Here is a 17071-nt window from a genome sequence, read left to right as displayed (position 1 = left end):
GTGATGGTTAGTTTACATATTACTCTTTTATTAGAAAGGATAAACTAGAGGTCCAGTGCATGAAAATTCATGCACTGGAGTGGGGGGTCCCTCAGCCCAGCCTGCCCCCTCTCACAGTCCGGGAAGCAACCCAGCGATCAGGAGAAGGCGACGCCCCATCACACCTCTGCTGCTGCCACTGCCAGCAGCGCAAGGCTTGGCTGGCCCTGGTTACCTGAGACCCGGGCGACCCTGGGCGGCTGAGCAGCTGCCATCCAAGGCTTGCCTGCGCCTCGGGCTGACCCTGGGCAGCTGGGGGACTGAGGGCAGGTCTGGCCACACTGTCTGGGCTGAAAGGACTGTGGGACTCTGCCTGAGGGCGGGTCCGGCCGCTCCTTGTGCCTGCCACCTCTCCCACCACCACCCCCCCCCCCCCCGGCAGGGCTGAGGGGACTGGGCGCTGCCATCCTATGGCTATGGGTGCCATCATCTTTGTAATGACATGATGGTCAATTTGCATATTCCCTCTTTATTAGATAGGATATCAGAGAATAGTTGTGCACCATGCTAAATATTTTATGTATTTTATTTCACTTATGGTAAAGTCAAATGTTAGTCTTAAAGTCAAATGAGGAATTATTATCATCATTTAATAGATAAGGATTTAGCATGTAACAGAGCTTGGATTGGGACCTGGATCTGTCCAATTCACAAACACCAGAGAAGTCTATTTACCAACATTTGGTCCACAGAAATAATTTTGTTATAACACCTATCGGGGTGATACGTACAGCCACCATTTTTATGATTGTCCTTTTGTTTGTTTTTACAGGAATTTTCAAGATGAATTATACTGAGTCCAGCCCATTGGCAGAATCACCTGCAATAGATTTTACATCTAAGTTAGAAAGTATTATACCTGTGCCTTCCAATGAGACCACCTGTGAAAACTGGAGAGAAATACATCATCTAGTTTTTCATGTAGCAAATGTTTTTTTTGCAATTGGGTTGGTTATTCCAACTACTCTTCACCTCCATATGATACTTCTTAGGGGGATGTTAGCTATAGGTAAGAAACCTGACTGAGATTTTATGTAGCTTCTGTAACTGGCACCTGAGGGGTTTTGCACTGGGAGCTTTAGAGAATTTCCTGTCAGGTCGATATCATACCAAAAATATGACTTTGTTATTGACTTAGCAGTGTATCAAGTAACTTAGAACATAGGCCTTTTATAAGCCATACCCTTATTTTAGGTAATCCTTTGTATGTTTTCATCTGTTCTTTAGATTTCCCAGATATCAGAAAATCCATTCCTGTGTAAGAGTGTGAATTTTGGAGCCAGATTTTATGATTTGAACCCTGGTTCCAGCACTTGCTAACTGTGTAACTGGAGCAAGTGATTTAACCTCTCTATACTTCAGTTTCCACATGAGTCCAGTAGGGTAAAAATAATACCTCCTCCTAGGGTTATTGTGAGTATGTGTGTGTCTCTGTGTGTGTGTACACATTTGACTTACAGTAGTGCTTGGCACAGTAAGTACTAGATAGTCTTCAATATTATTTGAATAGGCATATACTTGCTATGGGCAGGAAGCAACATTAGGAACAAGAGCAATTCCCAGACACAGTAGTTTAAATAAAATTTTTATGACGGACTCCAGTAATCCTGATGAAGCAGATTAAATTGATTCATATCAAAATATTAAAACAATTGAATTTACTATTTTAGCCAGTGATTCATTTTTTTTTTACATGTTTTTATTGATTTCAGAGAGGAAGGGAGAGGGAGAAAGAGATAGAAATATCAATGATGAGAGAGAAGCATTGATTGGCTGCCTTCTGCAGGCCCCACACTGGGGATCGAGCCCACAACCCAGGCATGTGCCCTTGACCAGAATCGAACCTGGCACCCTTCAGTCCAGGTCAATGCTTTATCCACTGAGCCACACAGGCTAGGGTTTAGCCAGTGATTTTTGACAGATTACTCTCTGTGATTATTTCCCTAATGATTCATTTATTCATGTGCATTTTTGAGCACCTGTAATTTGTCAGACAAAGATTAAAGAAGGCAGTCTCCCTTCTTGAGAAAGACACTCTTTGGGGGCCAGAGAACAGATGGGTGGCCATATGTGATAGAGGGGTGCCCAGTGCCAAGGAGAAATGGAGAGAGTGATAGGCTTAGCATGATGGTGGAGCAAGGTCTCACTGAGGAAATGACGTAGGAGCTGGCTTTTGGATGAGCAGGATTCCTTTGAGTGTGAGTGTGTGGTATCCAGGTAACAGGCACAGGGGAGAAGGCATATTTAGGGAGAATGAGCACTAGCTCATTGTACCTCAAATATATGAAATATGGCATGGGATGGCCAATGAGCTAGAATGGAAAGGTATCTAGAAGGTGGCTTATGGGACTTCCTTGTCTGTGTTACCTCTGAGTAAGATAGGGATTGCAGCAGGAAAGCAGAGTGTTGAATAGAAAAAACAAATAACATACCTTATAAAAATCAAAAGCAAAAAATGAATTTGAAGACAGAGTTTTGGAGGTGGACTAAGGAGATAATTGAACACCTTACAAATGAAGAAACAGGCCTGGAGAAGTTAAATGACTCATCAAAACTAAGGCTGGGAGATAGTGGCCTAACCAGGACTGTAATTCAGGTCCATCTTTCCAGCCAGCCCTCCCATTAGGTTATCCTGTCTCATTTAAGTAATAGTTTACATTTTCTCAAATTTAGCTATGAAATATTTAAAGAACATTTAAAGTTTTACATGTCATGCTGTTATTTAGATGCCCCAAATTATTCTGATGAAAAGAAATTGCAAATGAATAACTTTTTAACATGGGAGGTTAGTTTTTATGTGTGTGTCATTGATATATTTGTATAATATTGGTTATTTTATTTTAAATTAAAAAGATATTTGTTGATGCTCTCACCATAAAATTAATCAAAAGAAGCTATTGATATTTGATTTAAAGTAAGAGACTCGATAAGGAAAACTAGGAAGGTTCTCATAGGTGAATGGATAACCACCAAATGGTGAAAAGATATTCAGATGGGTAAAATATTCAAACTCACCAGAAATTATGAAAATGCAAAATATAATTGTACAAACTATACAAAATTCCTCACTATCAAATTAAGGGTTTTCAAATTTTATAATATTGACACTTTGATACTTAACATTCCCAACTAGTAGGATTATAAATTTTAGAAACCTTTAGGAAAACAATTCTTCAATGTCACCAAAAGCTATGAAGTTCATTCCCATGACTTACTGTCAGATAATCTACCCCTAAGCAAACAGTCACAAAAACAGATCAATTTTTACATATAAAGATGTTTTGGCTACTTATCAAAAATTATACCTCAGCCCTACCTGGTTTGGCTCAGTGGCTAGAGCATCGGCCTGTGGACTGAAGGGTCCCAGGTTCGATTCCGGTCAAAGGCATGTACCTTGGTTGCAGGCACATCCGTTTCTCTTTCATCGATGTTTCTAACTCTCTATCCCTCTCCCTTCCTCTCTGTAAAAAATCAATAAAATATATTTAAAAAATAATTATACCTCAAACAAATTTCATCTGTCCACCAATAAGGAGGTGGTTGAATAAATGATGATCTAATCAGTTACAGTCATTAAAAACTACATATGCTACCTCATCTCTAAAATTAAATAAAATTGTAATAAACCTTATCTCAAAAGGTTGCTATGATAATTAAGTAAAATAAATGTATCTATAAAGATAATTCTAACTCCAAAGGACTAACCAAATACTAGCAATTATTTTCCTCTTGGAAAAATTCAGAGGACATGCTTTGTATTTTATTTATTGTCCATAGGTTAGTGATAATAAACTCGTAAAACAATCAGTAGCTTTCTGTAATCCAAACTGCTGCTTACACTAATATGAATAAACTAGAGGCCCGGTACACAAAATTCGTGCACGGGTGTGTGTGGGGGGGGGCGGGGCGGGGCGCGTTCCTCAGCCTGGCCTGCACCCTCTCACAATCTAGGATCCCTCAGGGGATGTCCAACTGCCAGTTTAGGCCCGATCCGGGCCTGCCTGTCTGATCGCCCCTTACCACTCTGCCTGCCTGCCTCATTGTCCTTAACTGCTCTGCCTGCCTGATTGCCCCTAACTGCTCACCTGCGTGCCTGATGGCTCCTAACCGCCTCTGCCTCAGTCCCTGCCGCTACAGCTTTGTCCAGAAGGACGTCGGAATGACATCTGGAAGGTTGTTTGGCTGTCCAGTCTAATTAGCATGTTACGCTTTTATTATTATAGACTAGAGGCCTGGTGCACGAATTTGTGCACAGGTGGGGGTCCCTTGGCCTGGCTGGCAATTGGGGCCATCTCACCCAGTCCCGATTGGGGCTGGCTGGCAGGCGGGTGGAGGGGGAGAAGGACCACAGGAGGTTGGCTGGCCACGGGAGGTTGGCTGTAGGAGCACACTGACCACCAGGGGGCAGCTCCTGCATTGAGCGTCTGCCCCTGGTGGTCAGTGCACATCATAGTGACCGGTCAACTGGTCATTCAGTTGTTTGGTCGTAGATGAGAATTATAATAGACTTATTTTGAATATTTTAATTATGTATCTTAAAAATAATTTGATTCACCTGCCAAAAAAACACCCACCCATGTACTCAAAGACTTCTAATATAATGGGAAAATTGCTGCAATAAGTGACAGAGATGTTTTAAAATTATATATGGTAGTTCTGCCATCAGGTAACAATGCATAAACACTGTAAAGAAGTATTAAATATCACTAGTGGTTTTCTCTATTAGAATTACAGGTTTAAAAAAATATTTTCTAACTTTACAAATTTTCTGCAACAAAGCACGTTTTTCTTTTTTGATAATCAGACCAAAAAAATGAAAATGTGATGTTTGGCTTAGGTATTTCTAGGATGTGTTTGGTTTATTTTATACTTTATTAAGCTTCATGCTAACGCTGTTCTAAACATGTAACATATTTAATTTTGTTATTCGACAGGATGCTCCTTCTACATCATGTGGGCCACACTCTACCGATGTGCCTTGGATATCGTGATCTGGAACTCAGTGTTCCTCGGTGTCAATGTGTTGCATCTTTCATATCTTTTGTTCAAGAAAAGACCGGTAATTACTAAAAATTAATTAGCAAGGAAGAGATTTTAAAGCTTAAAAGCTTTTAGAGCACTTTGTTCAGACTTGAGAACAAGCATCGAACATCGTTAGTCCCTTCAGTATCATTCCGGATGAGACTTACTCTTTATGTAAATGCCTGAAAGTGAAACATTTGAATACCGTGAAATGTGTTCTACAGATAGGCTGTTTAAGTTTTTTAAATCATTAGGGCAGTTTAGACATGAGACAACATGATAACATTCTCTCTTTTTTCATCGTATAACTTCATTATTTCTTTTGTGTATTGATATTCAGATGTTACTTGGGAATATCTTTGCCTATTTATAAAATTATGTATAGGCAACTTCAATAAACATATTAGCGATTCACAAATATCTCATGCTATTTTTTTTCATGCTAGTTTTTAAATATAATGACTATATTTTTTATTATGCTCAAAATATTCATTTAAGGATATCACCACTTTTGGTGAGTTGTCATCAAAACACTAGGATTTAACTTCTTTTCAATTCTGATTTATCTTGCTGTGTTTCCTTGGTTATATCAAGAACAAAAAGGTGTACATAGAACAGGAAAGCAGCAAAGCTCCTAGAATTCACTCCATACTTATTTACTGACTGTGCAAAGCACATGCAAATACTCAGTAAAGTAAAAAATACAGTGCTTGCCCTTGCCCTAATCTTATGTTCAAGGCCAGATGTGTGTAGAAAACTGTTAGAAAACAAGACAATTCCTGGGAATTTACAGATGATATATATAATAGACATTCCATGAGATTATAGCCCAGTCTGTTTTCCCCAGTACATTACTTTTCTCTAGATTATGCTGTATAATAAACAACCTGAAAGTCCCAGTGATATACACCAGCAACAGGTTTTTTCTCACCTACCTTATATGTGGACTCTGGCAGCTGTGTGTCAGCCATGACTCTGTTCTATGTGTCTTCTTCATTTCGGAGTCTCTGCTGGAGCAGCAGGTTCTGCTTGCACATGCATTCTCATAGCAGAGAGAGAAGTTCAAGAGACCCATTGTCTCTTAAAATTTCTGCTCCAAAGGGGTATATGTCAATTCTGTTCACATTTTATTGGCCAAAGCAAGTGACATGGTTATGCCTGATAATGTGGGGGTAGGATGGGGTTAGGGGATGTATAATACTCTTACAAGTGGTAAGAGCAGTAAATAGTTGGGAATAATAATATTATCTGCTACACTTATTGTTGTATTCCCTGTTCCTATCAACCATGATTGGCACATAGTAGGTGCTCAAAAAACATTTGATGACTGGATGCTTCCAAAGAGAACAATTGAGGGGGCTTCATGAAGGAACTGGGGCTTGGGCTAAGACATGCAGGCTTCGAATATGCGTCAGTAGACTTTTCAGTTCATATGTTCATTACTGTGCTACTCTGGCTAGTGTATGTACTGGAAGTGGGACATATATGTGAATAAGTTATTTTAAACACATATGAGCACTCCAGAGGATTACAGTAATGAGGATTACAGTTTCTGAATTTAAGAATTTGCTGCAACCCAAGTTTTGAACATAAGGTTCAGAAGTTGCTGATGTGATGGCCGCTCCCAATGAGTAAATCACTTAGTATCTGTGCTTTTGTTTTTTTCTTGGATGATAAACCTCCTTTTTTGAAAAATATAAATGCTGGTTCTTCATTGCAGTTAAACAGCAGGACAGGTACTCATCTGGATGCATAAGCTTCATAGTGTGACTGCCATAGGTTTTATTGGGATGGATGATCATTTGAACCCCAAAGTTCACTGACATGCACTCTAGTTTTCCCAGACTAATGCTGGGCCCAAAGATGGGTGTGACCTGGGCCTTGGTTGTCTCCCAACAGAGGCAGTTGGGTCATTTTGCTTTTCTCTTTCTCCAGTAGCTAGCCTTACTCACCAGTGGGTTCTCTATTCTACAGATTTTATTTTAGCTTAGCTTAAAACTGTTACTCTGAAACCCTTTTACACTCTTCACTTTGCTTCAGAATGAATGAATGAGAAGCAATGTTTGCATTTGTGGGTGATCGCCTTCCTGTATCGATGCATTAAATGATAATTACATGTAGGTAAAACACCTACTGTATGTATTTTCATAAATGTGTTTTTACATTGATTTCTATTGTTTATTTTCTGCTACATATTTCAAAGTTAGTGTAATTTCTGTGAAATAATATTGTTCTAAAAATGAAATGTGTTGTTTATAGAAAATGCTAAGATTGGGAAGGTGAATGCTGTAATAACATTCACAACCTCCACGGTTGCTTTATAGCAGCAGCTAGGGAGAGGTGTGATCAATAGTGCAAATCTTCTCCATATGCTCTCTGCAAAAATGCCCTTTTAGCATCTAAACTCATATCATCACTTATTCACTGTGTGAGATTCCACTGACTGAAATACGGAACGGTGAGGGTCTGCGTTACAAATTTATTCTCAGAAAGGTACTTGGACCACAGAAGCCACTGTTTCGATATCGCTGCATTAGTACAGCATCTGTCCTGGCTGCATTTCAGGTCAAGATTGAAAAGGAGCTCAACGGCGTCTACCGGCGATTGTTTGAACCACTCCTAGTGCCTCCAGATTTGTTCAGAAGATTAACTGGACAGTTTTGTATGATCCAAACCTTGACAAAGGGCCAGACTTATGCTGCAGAGGATAAAACCTCAGTCGACGACCGTCTGAGTATTCTCCTGAAGGGAAGGTAAGTGATCTTCTCATGGCCCCTCGGTAGGGAGTGAATGGAAGGGGATGTGGTCAGATAATGGAGGAAGCGGGGGCAGACTTTGTTGGTGGGGAACTTGCATTTCACGGCTGCATTTTGGAACGCTACCGAGTGACCTGTTAGTTACCTGGAATTGGCTGCTCTCACCCTTGCTGGTGTCCGGACTTTCAGTTGTGAACGTTGTTCATCTTTTTTTAGCTTTTATTTAAAGTTAATGAATCAAAATTGAAGTAGGTTTAAAGTTCAAGAAGCTTGTGCATGTTTCAGAGGTGATTGTTTTTTATCACAAATATAACTTCTAGGAATCTCAGCCTTCTAGGAAGAGCCTAGTGTATATTGTTCTGGAATAATAGCTAATACCACCCTTTCTCTCTCGAAAGTTCCTGAGTTTGAGTATGGTCACTGTAGGTATAAGAGCGATGGTAGCCATTGGAAAGCACATAGAACTTGTCTTCTTTTTTTTATTGTTGGTGAAATTTATTTTGAAATAAATACTTGTCTTTGGGAAGTACTTTTAATTATGTCAGTCATCTGTGGAGTCTTTAAAACCTTAGTATAAACTCAAAACCCATAAGATTATGGAGATTTTAAGGATTGTCATGTTATTTTGTGAGATATTATGCATTTATTAACATTAATTTCTGTTATCAGAATGAAGGTCTCCTATCGAGGACATTTTCTGCATAACATTTACCCCTGTGCCTTTATAGATTCTCCTGAATTTAGATCAACTCAGATGCACAAAGGTGAAAAATTCCAGGTATGTTTTGGCATGGGGATTTTTGAGGATATTTATTTACTTTATCAATTTATTTTAAATTGAGGTATAGTTGACATATAATGCCAGGAGCCGGTCCATCCTTGCTGTTTCAAGGGACCTGGCATATATGGCATACTGTTCTTAATATGTTTGCTCACCTTCTTGGCACTATGTGTTTTAACCAAGGACACCTCTCTGAGAAAGGTTGTTTCCCCAGGTAGGGATTTTCCCCTGAAGTTAGGGAGGGAATAAAACCCCTTAACTAAGTGCCAGGCGGGTAATTAATCACTTTAACTACGAACAATCATGCTTAAGCTACATAATCTTTACTCCCTGGAATGGAGATAAGAAACACCCTAACCTTTGGAATAGAGATTGATAGGATTGAATCAACTGGTATAAATACAGATGTAACAAGACAACAGGAGACAGAACTTAGAAGACAGAACCTAGACACAGAACCTACACAGAACCTAGAGACAGAAGAACTTCGCTGGAGAGAACATGGCAAAAGATCCTGGACAGAAACTGGCCACAGAACCTAGAGACAGAACCTAGCAAGAGAACCTGGCTGGAGAACCTAGAGACAGAATCTGGCTACAGAACCTGGATAGAACATGGCAAGAGAACCTGACTAGAACCTGGTGACTGAACCTGGCTGGAGAACCTGGACAGAACCTGGCTGGAGAACCTAGCGAGGGAACATGGCTACAGAACCTGGCTGGAGAACCTAGCAAGAGAACATGGACACAGAACCTGGCTGGAGATCCTAACCAGAACTTCGCTGGAGAACCAAACCAGAACTTGGCTAGAGAACCCAACCATGCTGATAAACTGAACGCTGCCTCTGTGTCGTTCCTTCTTCGCTGACTCCGTCCACACCTTTGGGGACCCCTGGACCTGCTGGGGTTGGACCCCAGCAATATAACATTATATTAGTTTCAGGTGTACAGCATAATGGTTCAATCTTTGTATATATTGCAAAACAACACCCCAACAAGTCTAGTTAACATTCATCACCACACATAATTACATTTCTTCTCTTGTGATGAGGATTTTTTAAAACCCGGCATGATTTTCAAGAAGACTGAAACTAGTTCATGCCTCATTAAAGTCCAAAGGATGTTATAGACGTACAGTTTAGGTTTTTTGCATGGTTTCAGCCATGCCCTGCTCCCACCCTGCCTGAGTACTGGCTTGAATAACAGGACAACTTGTTAAAGTGATGTACACTTACTAGAAGGTCTTGGACATGTTCACTAACTGGTTGCAATGCTGTTCCCAAGCAGTTGAGCTTAAGCTACAGAAGAAAGCAAGTGCTATATATCTGGGCTCCTCCAATTCACGCTCTCATCTTGTGTTTGCGAGAGTCAGCTGTGCACTGAGATTTATGTTCCTGTTGTTATCGTCAGTCACCACCTTTACAACTAGAACAGGGCCACTTCTTTCCTCTCCTCCTTTCCTCTGACCTCCTTACAATTTTTTCCAAAGCCCGACTTTTATCTGGTGCTTCCATTTCTCTTTTAGTGTATAGTGGCAAGTGCTTTTACAGTCTCACAGGATCCTGAAGAGAGTGGGATTTGGAGAGAGGCTGGAAACTGAACCTTTTTCGTTTCTAGAAGCAAACGTCTCCCTGTGAGGCCCGGGATACAACATGCATTACCATTTCTACTGAACTTCGAATTATTGTATTTATAATTGACCAAAAAAAAAGAATTCCTACTAGTAGTTACAGTTCTCTTTCTTCTTGGGGTCTGGAATTGGGTAGTTGACAAATGTTCCTGATGATTGCTGTGAAGATCCCAGAACATGACCCAAATAGAGGTACCATAGCTGGGTGAAGGGTATGCACTCAGCTTTTCCAAACACCAGTCGGCTATTCTCTGCATAGAGTCTGGGGTAGCATTTCCTAAGTGATTAATGGATAACAGTTACTCCAGCATCATCCAACTTGTATCCTGTACAGTTGGTTCAGACTCCATCAGAGTGAGCCCTCCGGAGAGATTGTGCACAAAATGTTCCCATTGGCAGTTCCTCAAGAGTAAAAATAGCTGTTGCACATCTGTGTAGGAGTACATCACCTCTTCGTGAAGCAAGTTCCCAAATGAAAAATGTCTCATGTTCCCATGGCCAGCGTCTTACTAATTGTGCCCACGGCAGAGGACACTTGAAATTGTCAGTGGTAACTGTTCCACTCCATACTCTTTACCAGCTAATCTGACTTTTCTCTAACTCTGAACAGTTGGTTACAAGTATTCTAACAAGGAGCTACTTCCTTTACATGTTTGTTTCTGTTTGTTCTTTTGCAGTGGTGCTAATGAATTATACAATAAGGTGAAAGGAAGAAGGAAAGGCAGGTGGACTTGACTGTCCCTTGAGATTGCATGGCAAATGTTGTTCAGGGACAGGGGGTAACTGTGATGATAGACACAGTGGTAGAGCTGAGAAATAGATTCCGAACTTGCGGCTGCTCCAGACCAAAGTTCCTGTGAAACTGCTGTTTCCGGTTCTAGCCCATTCGGCAACTCCCTCAGACACCCTTGTTCTTGTGTATGGTCTTCTCATTGTATGAGATGTAGAGTGGCTTGGAATCTAAGGTTGCGGGGGCTGATCCAGGACCTTGAGGTAATCTCACCAAACCTGGCTGTAAATGCTTTAGTTGAACTCTACCAGAAAGAAATGACTCCGGGTCTTCCTTTGCCATGTTTGCTTTTATTTCTTCAATAAAATTCTTCACAAAAACTCAAGTATGGCTCTGCTGAGGATACCTGAATGCCTCAAGAAGTGACTTCTTTACAGAAGCTTTAAATATTTCAATATTGATTTATAAAAATCCCTCATTAAAGTATGTTTCACTTGACTGTTGTGACAGGAAATCACTAACCAGCCACTTCTGACTTAATACCTGCTCTTATGGACTTGCAAGTCACTCCTACTTACTGCAGTGGTAGCTTATTATTCGAATACTATTGTTAAGTTTAAATTTAATAGTAATTTAAACATGTTTAAAGCGTTTTTTAACCATCAATAAGAAATGGATTTGCCAAGCAAATTATAGTATCATATAAGTACCATTGCCTCCATGGAAATGAGGTTATTAGAATGGTTGGAAAGAAGTTAAATGCCTTATCTATCACCTAGATACAATTTCTGCTCCTGATGATTTCCAACTACTTTTTTAACTCCGTGTCTCACTGTACATGCATTGTATTTTCCAAAGTCATGGATGACATCTTTGTAAAATGAAGGCATCTCAACTCACCAAACCCTTTCTTCAGCACTCAGGTGCCTGGCTGTGCCGCTGTGAGTACCTGGTGCTCACCTTTCTCTAATAATTGGTGTAGTGTATTATACAGTCACCTTGCATTTACTTACCAATCCCTTGCTGTTTCTGGGAACTCCCAAGGACCAGCTTGACCTTATACTTCTCATCCTATAAATATTATATTTTTTTGTCATACATCTTTTCTTATTGGCTTCCTCCACTAGAATATCAACTTTACGACATGTGCTTAGCTGGTCTTTGTCTGAGGGACTTTCAGTGGACTGTGAGCCTACCTTATGGCCACTTGATTACTTTCCATTTGGCCATCTTGAAGAATATTGGGTGGTGGTGGGGAATGAATATTGGACATGCTGGGTAGGGTTGGCCTGGTGGGAAAATATGCCTGGGCTGAAAGTCGGAAGTGTTCACTCCACCACTAGTTAACATGTGTTCATGAATACGTTTTTTGCTGCTTCTCACTTGGCATCTGAAAAATAGGGGAGAATGTAACCTGTTTTATCTTAAAGGCAGTTTTGAGGATCCATTTATATGATAGATATAAATGCACATTAAATGTTTAAAAGTACAACATATATATATATATATATATATATATATATATATATATATATATATAAAAGCCTAAGTGACCATTCAACCATTGGACCGATAGCTATGATGAGCACTGACCACCAGGGGGCAGATGCTTCGCCCAGTAGGTTAGCTTGTTGCTGCAGTCTGGCCGATCAGGACTGGGTGAGATGGGCCGGACACGCTCTGAAGCCCTCCTGTGGTCCCTCCCCGGCCCTGGCTTGTGCCTTCTTGCAATCTGGGACCCCTCAGGGGATGTTGGAGAGCCAGTTTCGGCCCTATCCCCACAGGCCAGGCTGAGGGACCCCACTGGTGCATGAATTCAGTACACTGGGCCTCTAGTACATATATAAAATAAGTGACATTATATTTGACTGTCATTCCCTAATCATTCTCTACTGCTGTCCCCTTTCTATATTTGTCAAACACTGCCACTTGAGGGTGTCATAGTTCATTTATTTACTATCAGCTTCCTTCACTAGCATGCAAGCTTCACAGGGTAAGATCTTGTCTTTCTTGTTCATCATTGTGAGCTCAGTGCCTTGAACAGTGTCTGGAATTAAATACATGCATAATAATATATGTTGAAAGAATGAATGGATTTTAGTATTTTATGAGATCACAGAGCTGCTAACACATTTTTTAAATTCAGTGTATTTGATTTTGGAGATTCCCACTTTTGAGATAATAAATAATTACAAATTTTTTTTCCTAAGAGTATTGACCTACTTTTTAAAGTAGCCAAACTCTCTGATTTGTAAAGATCAGATTTCAGCTACTGAGAGAAGCTGGGTTTTCCGTTGTCTCTTTTTTTTTTTTTAAATATATTTTATTGATTTTTTACAGAGAGGAAGGGAGAGAGATAAAGAGTTAGAAACATTGATGAGAGAGAAACATCGATCAGCTGCCTCCTGCACATCTCCCACTGGGAATGTGCCTGCAACCAAGGTACATGCCCTTGACCAGAATCGAACCTGGGACCTTTCAGTCCGCAGGCCGACGCTCTATCCACTGAGCCAAACCGGTTTTGGCCGTTGTCTCTCTTAGTAGACATAAATACCCCTTGTCTTCTGAAATAGGTTTAATTTTTTTACTAACAAAGGGGAAAGAGCTCCTTTGGAAATATTTGCTGTGAGGCCCAGATATTACTTTATATCAGTTAAACAAGCCTTTATTAATTTCCTACCTGGATAGGCCTGGGGTTTCGTGTTGAGATAGAAAAATGGTTTCTTCCTTCAACAGTATTCGTGTTCATTTGCTAATTGTTTCACATGATAAACATGCACTGAGCACCACTCTGTGCTGGACACAGACATCCAGACATGAAGGTGCACTGTCCCTCCTGTCATCGTGCTCAGGAGAGACAGATGTGTCAGGATGCAGGGCTGTGAGAGCCACCGAAGCACAGAGAAGTACTAACTGATGGAAGGGGACCTGCCCGGGAGGAAGAGCTTCCTGCCACTAGCTTCCCTCACCCTGGAGAAAGGATTTATTGGAGGAATACTTGAACTCTCTGTAGTGCAATTACAGTACTTTCCCACTTTTCGGTGTCATAAGACTTAAGGAAAGGGTACGGTTTCCCAGGGCTGATCTAACGGCAGGATCTCTGTGTGTCCCCAGTGGGATGCACTGATTGGAGCTAGTCTTGAAAGGTCACACTCAGTAAATAGTAGGAGAGAAAGACCCAGAGAAGGCCCCTGCTGGCCATGTGTGTTAGTAACAGCTGAGGCCCTAAAACTGATTCATGAGTCATTCTCTCCTGTGTGTTTGCAGACTTAGCTAGAGAAAGTCTTTCATCTATAACTTGGCTTCACGAATCTTACCTCAGTTTTTTGTGTGTGTGTTTCCTTACACGCTCTACGGCAGTGCTATTGACAGTGGCCACTCTTCTGTCACCAGACTTCACGAAACAACAATAAAACTCGGAGAATTTGCTTTTATTTAGTCTCCAGACCGCTTGGTTTTAAACATAATTTTACACATGGTTATAGAAGCTTAGGTGTATGGATCTTATTTTAATTTAACTAATATGATAAATCATTGCTATCATAATATCCACTAAATTATTCTACTCTGCTCTTCCCCAAATTACTGTAGTCATAATTCATATACATAGATGTACTTTTTTCTTTCTCTGTTTCATTGTCAGGTCACCATTGTTGCAGACGATAACTGCAGATTTTTATGCTGGTCAAGAGAAAGATTAACTTACTTCCTGGAATCCGAACCTTTCCTGTATGAAATATTTAGGTATCTTATAGGAAAAGACATTACAAATAAGCTCTACTCATTGAATGACCCCACCTTAAATGATAAAGTAAGTTTTTCTGGGTGTGTTTATTTTGTTAAATAAATATGTACAGTGAGGTATACCTCACTTAATACAATATATAGTTTCCTGAATTTCCATTAATTAGTCAAATGTTAAGTAAAGTGGGAATGTTTCTGGGACTCATTTCTCAAGAGTGAGGACATTTTGTAATGATCACATTTGCCATTACGGAGTGAGGTGGTAAATGTCAGGGATCTCCATGGATGGTGAGGAGGTGCTATCCTCTTCATAAAGAGTCTGTGAAACAATCTAAGGAAGGTGCCTATGAGGGGTGTGAGGGAGTGGGGGGGCGGAGTGAGCAGGGGGCGGAGTAGGGGTGCAGGCAGGGCAGTGGGGAGGTTGCAGACTGAGCAATGCTGATGAACCCCAGCGAGCAGGAAGTTGGCATTTTAATCCTGGGGTCTTCCAGTCCTGCACATCCTCTTGGTCAGCCTCCTTCCCCGGAAGCCCACACGTGGCTAGAGAGGTACAGGGTGGAGGCCTGTAGCAATTTAGTTCGGGATTTCAGAGCTATATAGATCTTCACCAATTTGCAATTTGATCTTCGTTTCCCCATGTTTACTTAGAAGGAAATTAAAATGATCACAGAAGAGAACTTGGGAAACATCATTTCTGTGATAAGTACTGTTGTTCTCCAGGGATGATGAGTATAGGCGTGTGTTCCCTTAAGTCATCTTGTCTAGGCTGTTTATCAAATTAGGTTGGTGCTTATTATTTTTTAAGTTTAGTAAATAGACTAAGGATTATATTAACTGTATTATGTATAGTAATATCCAGAAAATAAAAATTACAGCTGACATTTATTGGGCACTTACTTGGTACCAGGTAGACTTTTTTTTTTCAAGGAAAAGTAAATGCAGTGATAGAGGATGTATGATCTAAGTCCCGTAGATGTCAGAAATCTTGAAACTTTGCTTTCAGAAGGCCAAAAAGTTGGAGCACCAGCTCAGCCTCTGCACGCAGATCTCCATGCTGGAAATGAGGAACAGCATAGCCAGCTCCAGTGACAGCGAGGACGGCTTACACCAGTTCCTCCGGGGCACCCCCAGCGTGTCCTCTCTCCGTAAGTTAGCCCAAAACTGATACATGTTGGGATTCTGACGGACGGCACTGGAAATAGACAAATGACAACTTTGACCAGAAAAATAACTTTGCCAGTAACTCTTTGGCAAGCTAAAGGCATCATTAAAAATAATCAGATCTTTTCTGATTATTTTAATAATATCAGCTAAAATCCAACTTTAGATCTCTTATTTCTGTTTCAGAACGTGTTCACTGATTTTGGCACCTACTTTTTTAAATACTGGTTCACTGGAATAACGGGAAAGGGTCCTTACGTTTTGCTGGGTATTCGTCTTTGTTGTTTTCATGATTTTAGTCCTGGTGAAAGCTTAGATCCAGCCATGTGTTAAAAACGGTAGCAAGCCACTCCTGGGTGTTTTACTGCTGGCTGGTTATCTCAGTGTGAGACCAGGTAATGGACTATCCCTGAAATGAAGGAGGCACTCAACACCCCTGTGAGTTACCCATTCACACACCACCAAGCAGTATGTTTTGCAAGATCTCTCCATAGTTTAGACTGGTTTAAGACATTTTAAGTACAACTGATGACACAGATATTGAAGATTAGTAAGTAAATGAGAGAAGCTAGATTATTTTAAGAATTAAGTGCTTAAAATTATTTTACGCATTATTCCAAGAGTGGTAGTAAAAGAACTTTGAACAAATTCATGGGAAATAGCAAAAAGACAAAGTCTCCCATTGCATAAACTAAAAACTATTACTATTTCCAAATGTATGTTAATCCAGAGTAACTTTTAGGTAAATAAACATTCGGCAATCCTAAGTGTCTGTGTAAATGCGTAACTTTGGATGCTTTGGGTAAATTGGATTAAGGATTTTAACTATACTTTCAACTGACAAAGGATTGGCAAGCCCATATAATTGGTGCAAGCCTCCAAAGCAAAGTCTAGGCATAGAAATACTTTGTGTACCTAAAGGAGATTTCAGGAGCAACACAAATGAGAAATTGGAAATGATTGTATTTTATTCTAAAGTTACTTTTTAAAAGTAACTGAGGTTAACCAAAGCCTGCAGTCTACTAGCATGTCAAATGTACTAAAACAGTTTGGTGCTAAAGAAGTGTTTTCCAATGGACCCATCTTAGTTATATGTGTAGTGATTAATTACTACGAAAGATCAACAGAAAGGGAATTATAGTTAAATATTGTATGTGGATTATTTTTCCTGTAGAATAGCTTGTTTTTGTAGTTCTTACTTTTGTTTAG

The 17071-nt window shown here is 40.2% G+C and overlaps 1 protein-coding gene across 1 annotated transcript in view; it reads left to right on the top strand.

The window, feature by feature from the left end:
* Nucleotides 1-813: 813 nt before the first annotated feature.
* The window catches only part of POPDC1 (popeye domain cAMP effector 1), a gene marked incomplete at its 3' end in the record, with an annotated part of 29756 nt that continues 13498 nt past the window's right edge, over nt 814-17071 (top strand). Inside the window, exons 1-6 of the mRNA XM_081094804.1 lie at nt 814-1048; nt 4974-5098; nt 7627-7814; nt 8487-8595; nt 14601-14768; nt 15705-15846. Of these exons, the coding sequence (XP_080950930.1) occupies nt 823-1048; nt 4974-5098; nt 7627-7814; nt 8487-8595; nt 14601-14768; nt 15705-15846 (958 nt within the window). The 5' untranslated portion in view covers nt 814-822. The remainder of the gene's footprint in view (nt 1049-4973; nt 5099-7626; nt 7815-8486; nt 8596-14600; nt 14769-15704; nt 15847-17071) is intronic.

This window comes from Myotis nattereri (genome assembly GCF_964212035.1).
Source record: "Myotis nattereri genome assembly, chromosome: 6".
Taxonomy (NCBI): Eukaryota; Metazoa; Chordata; class Mammalia; order Chiroptera; family Vespertilionidae; genus Myotis; species Myotis nattereri.
The sequence above is the reverse complement of the archived record's forward strand: the minus strand, read 5'-3'. Positions and strand labels throughout refer to the sequence as shown.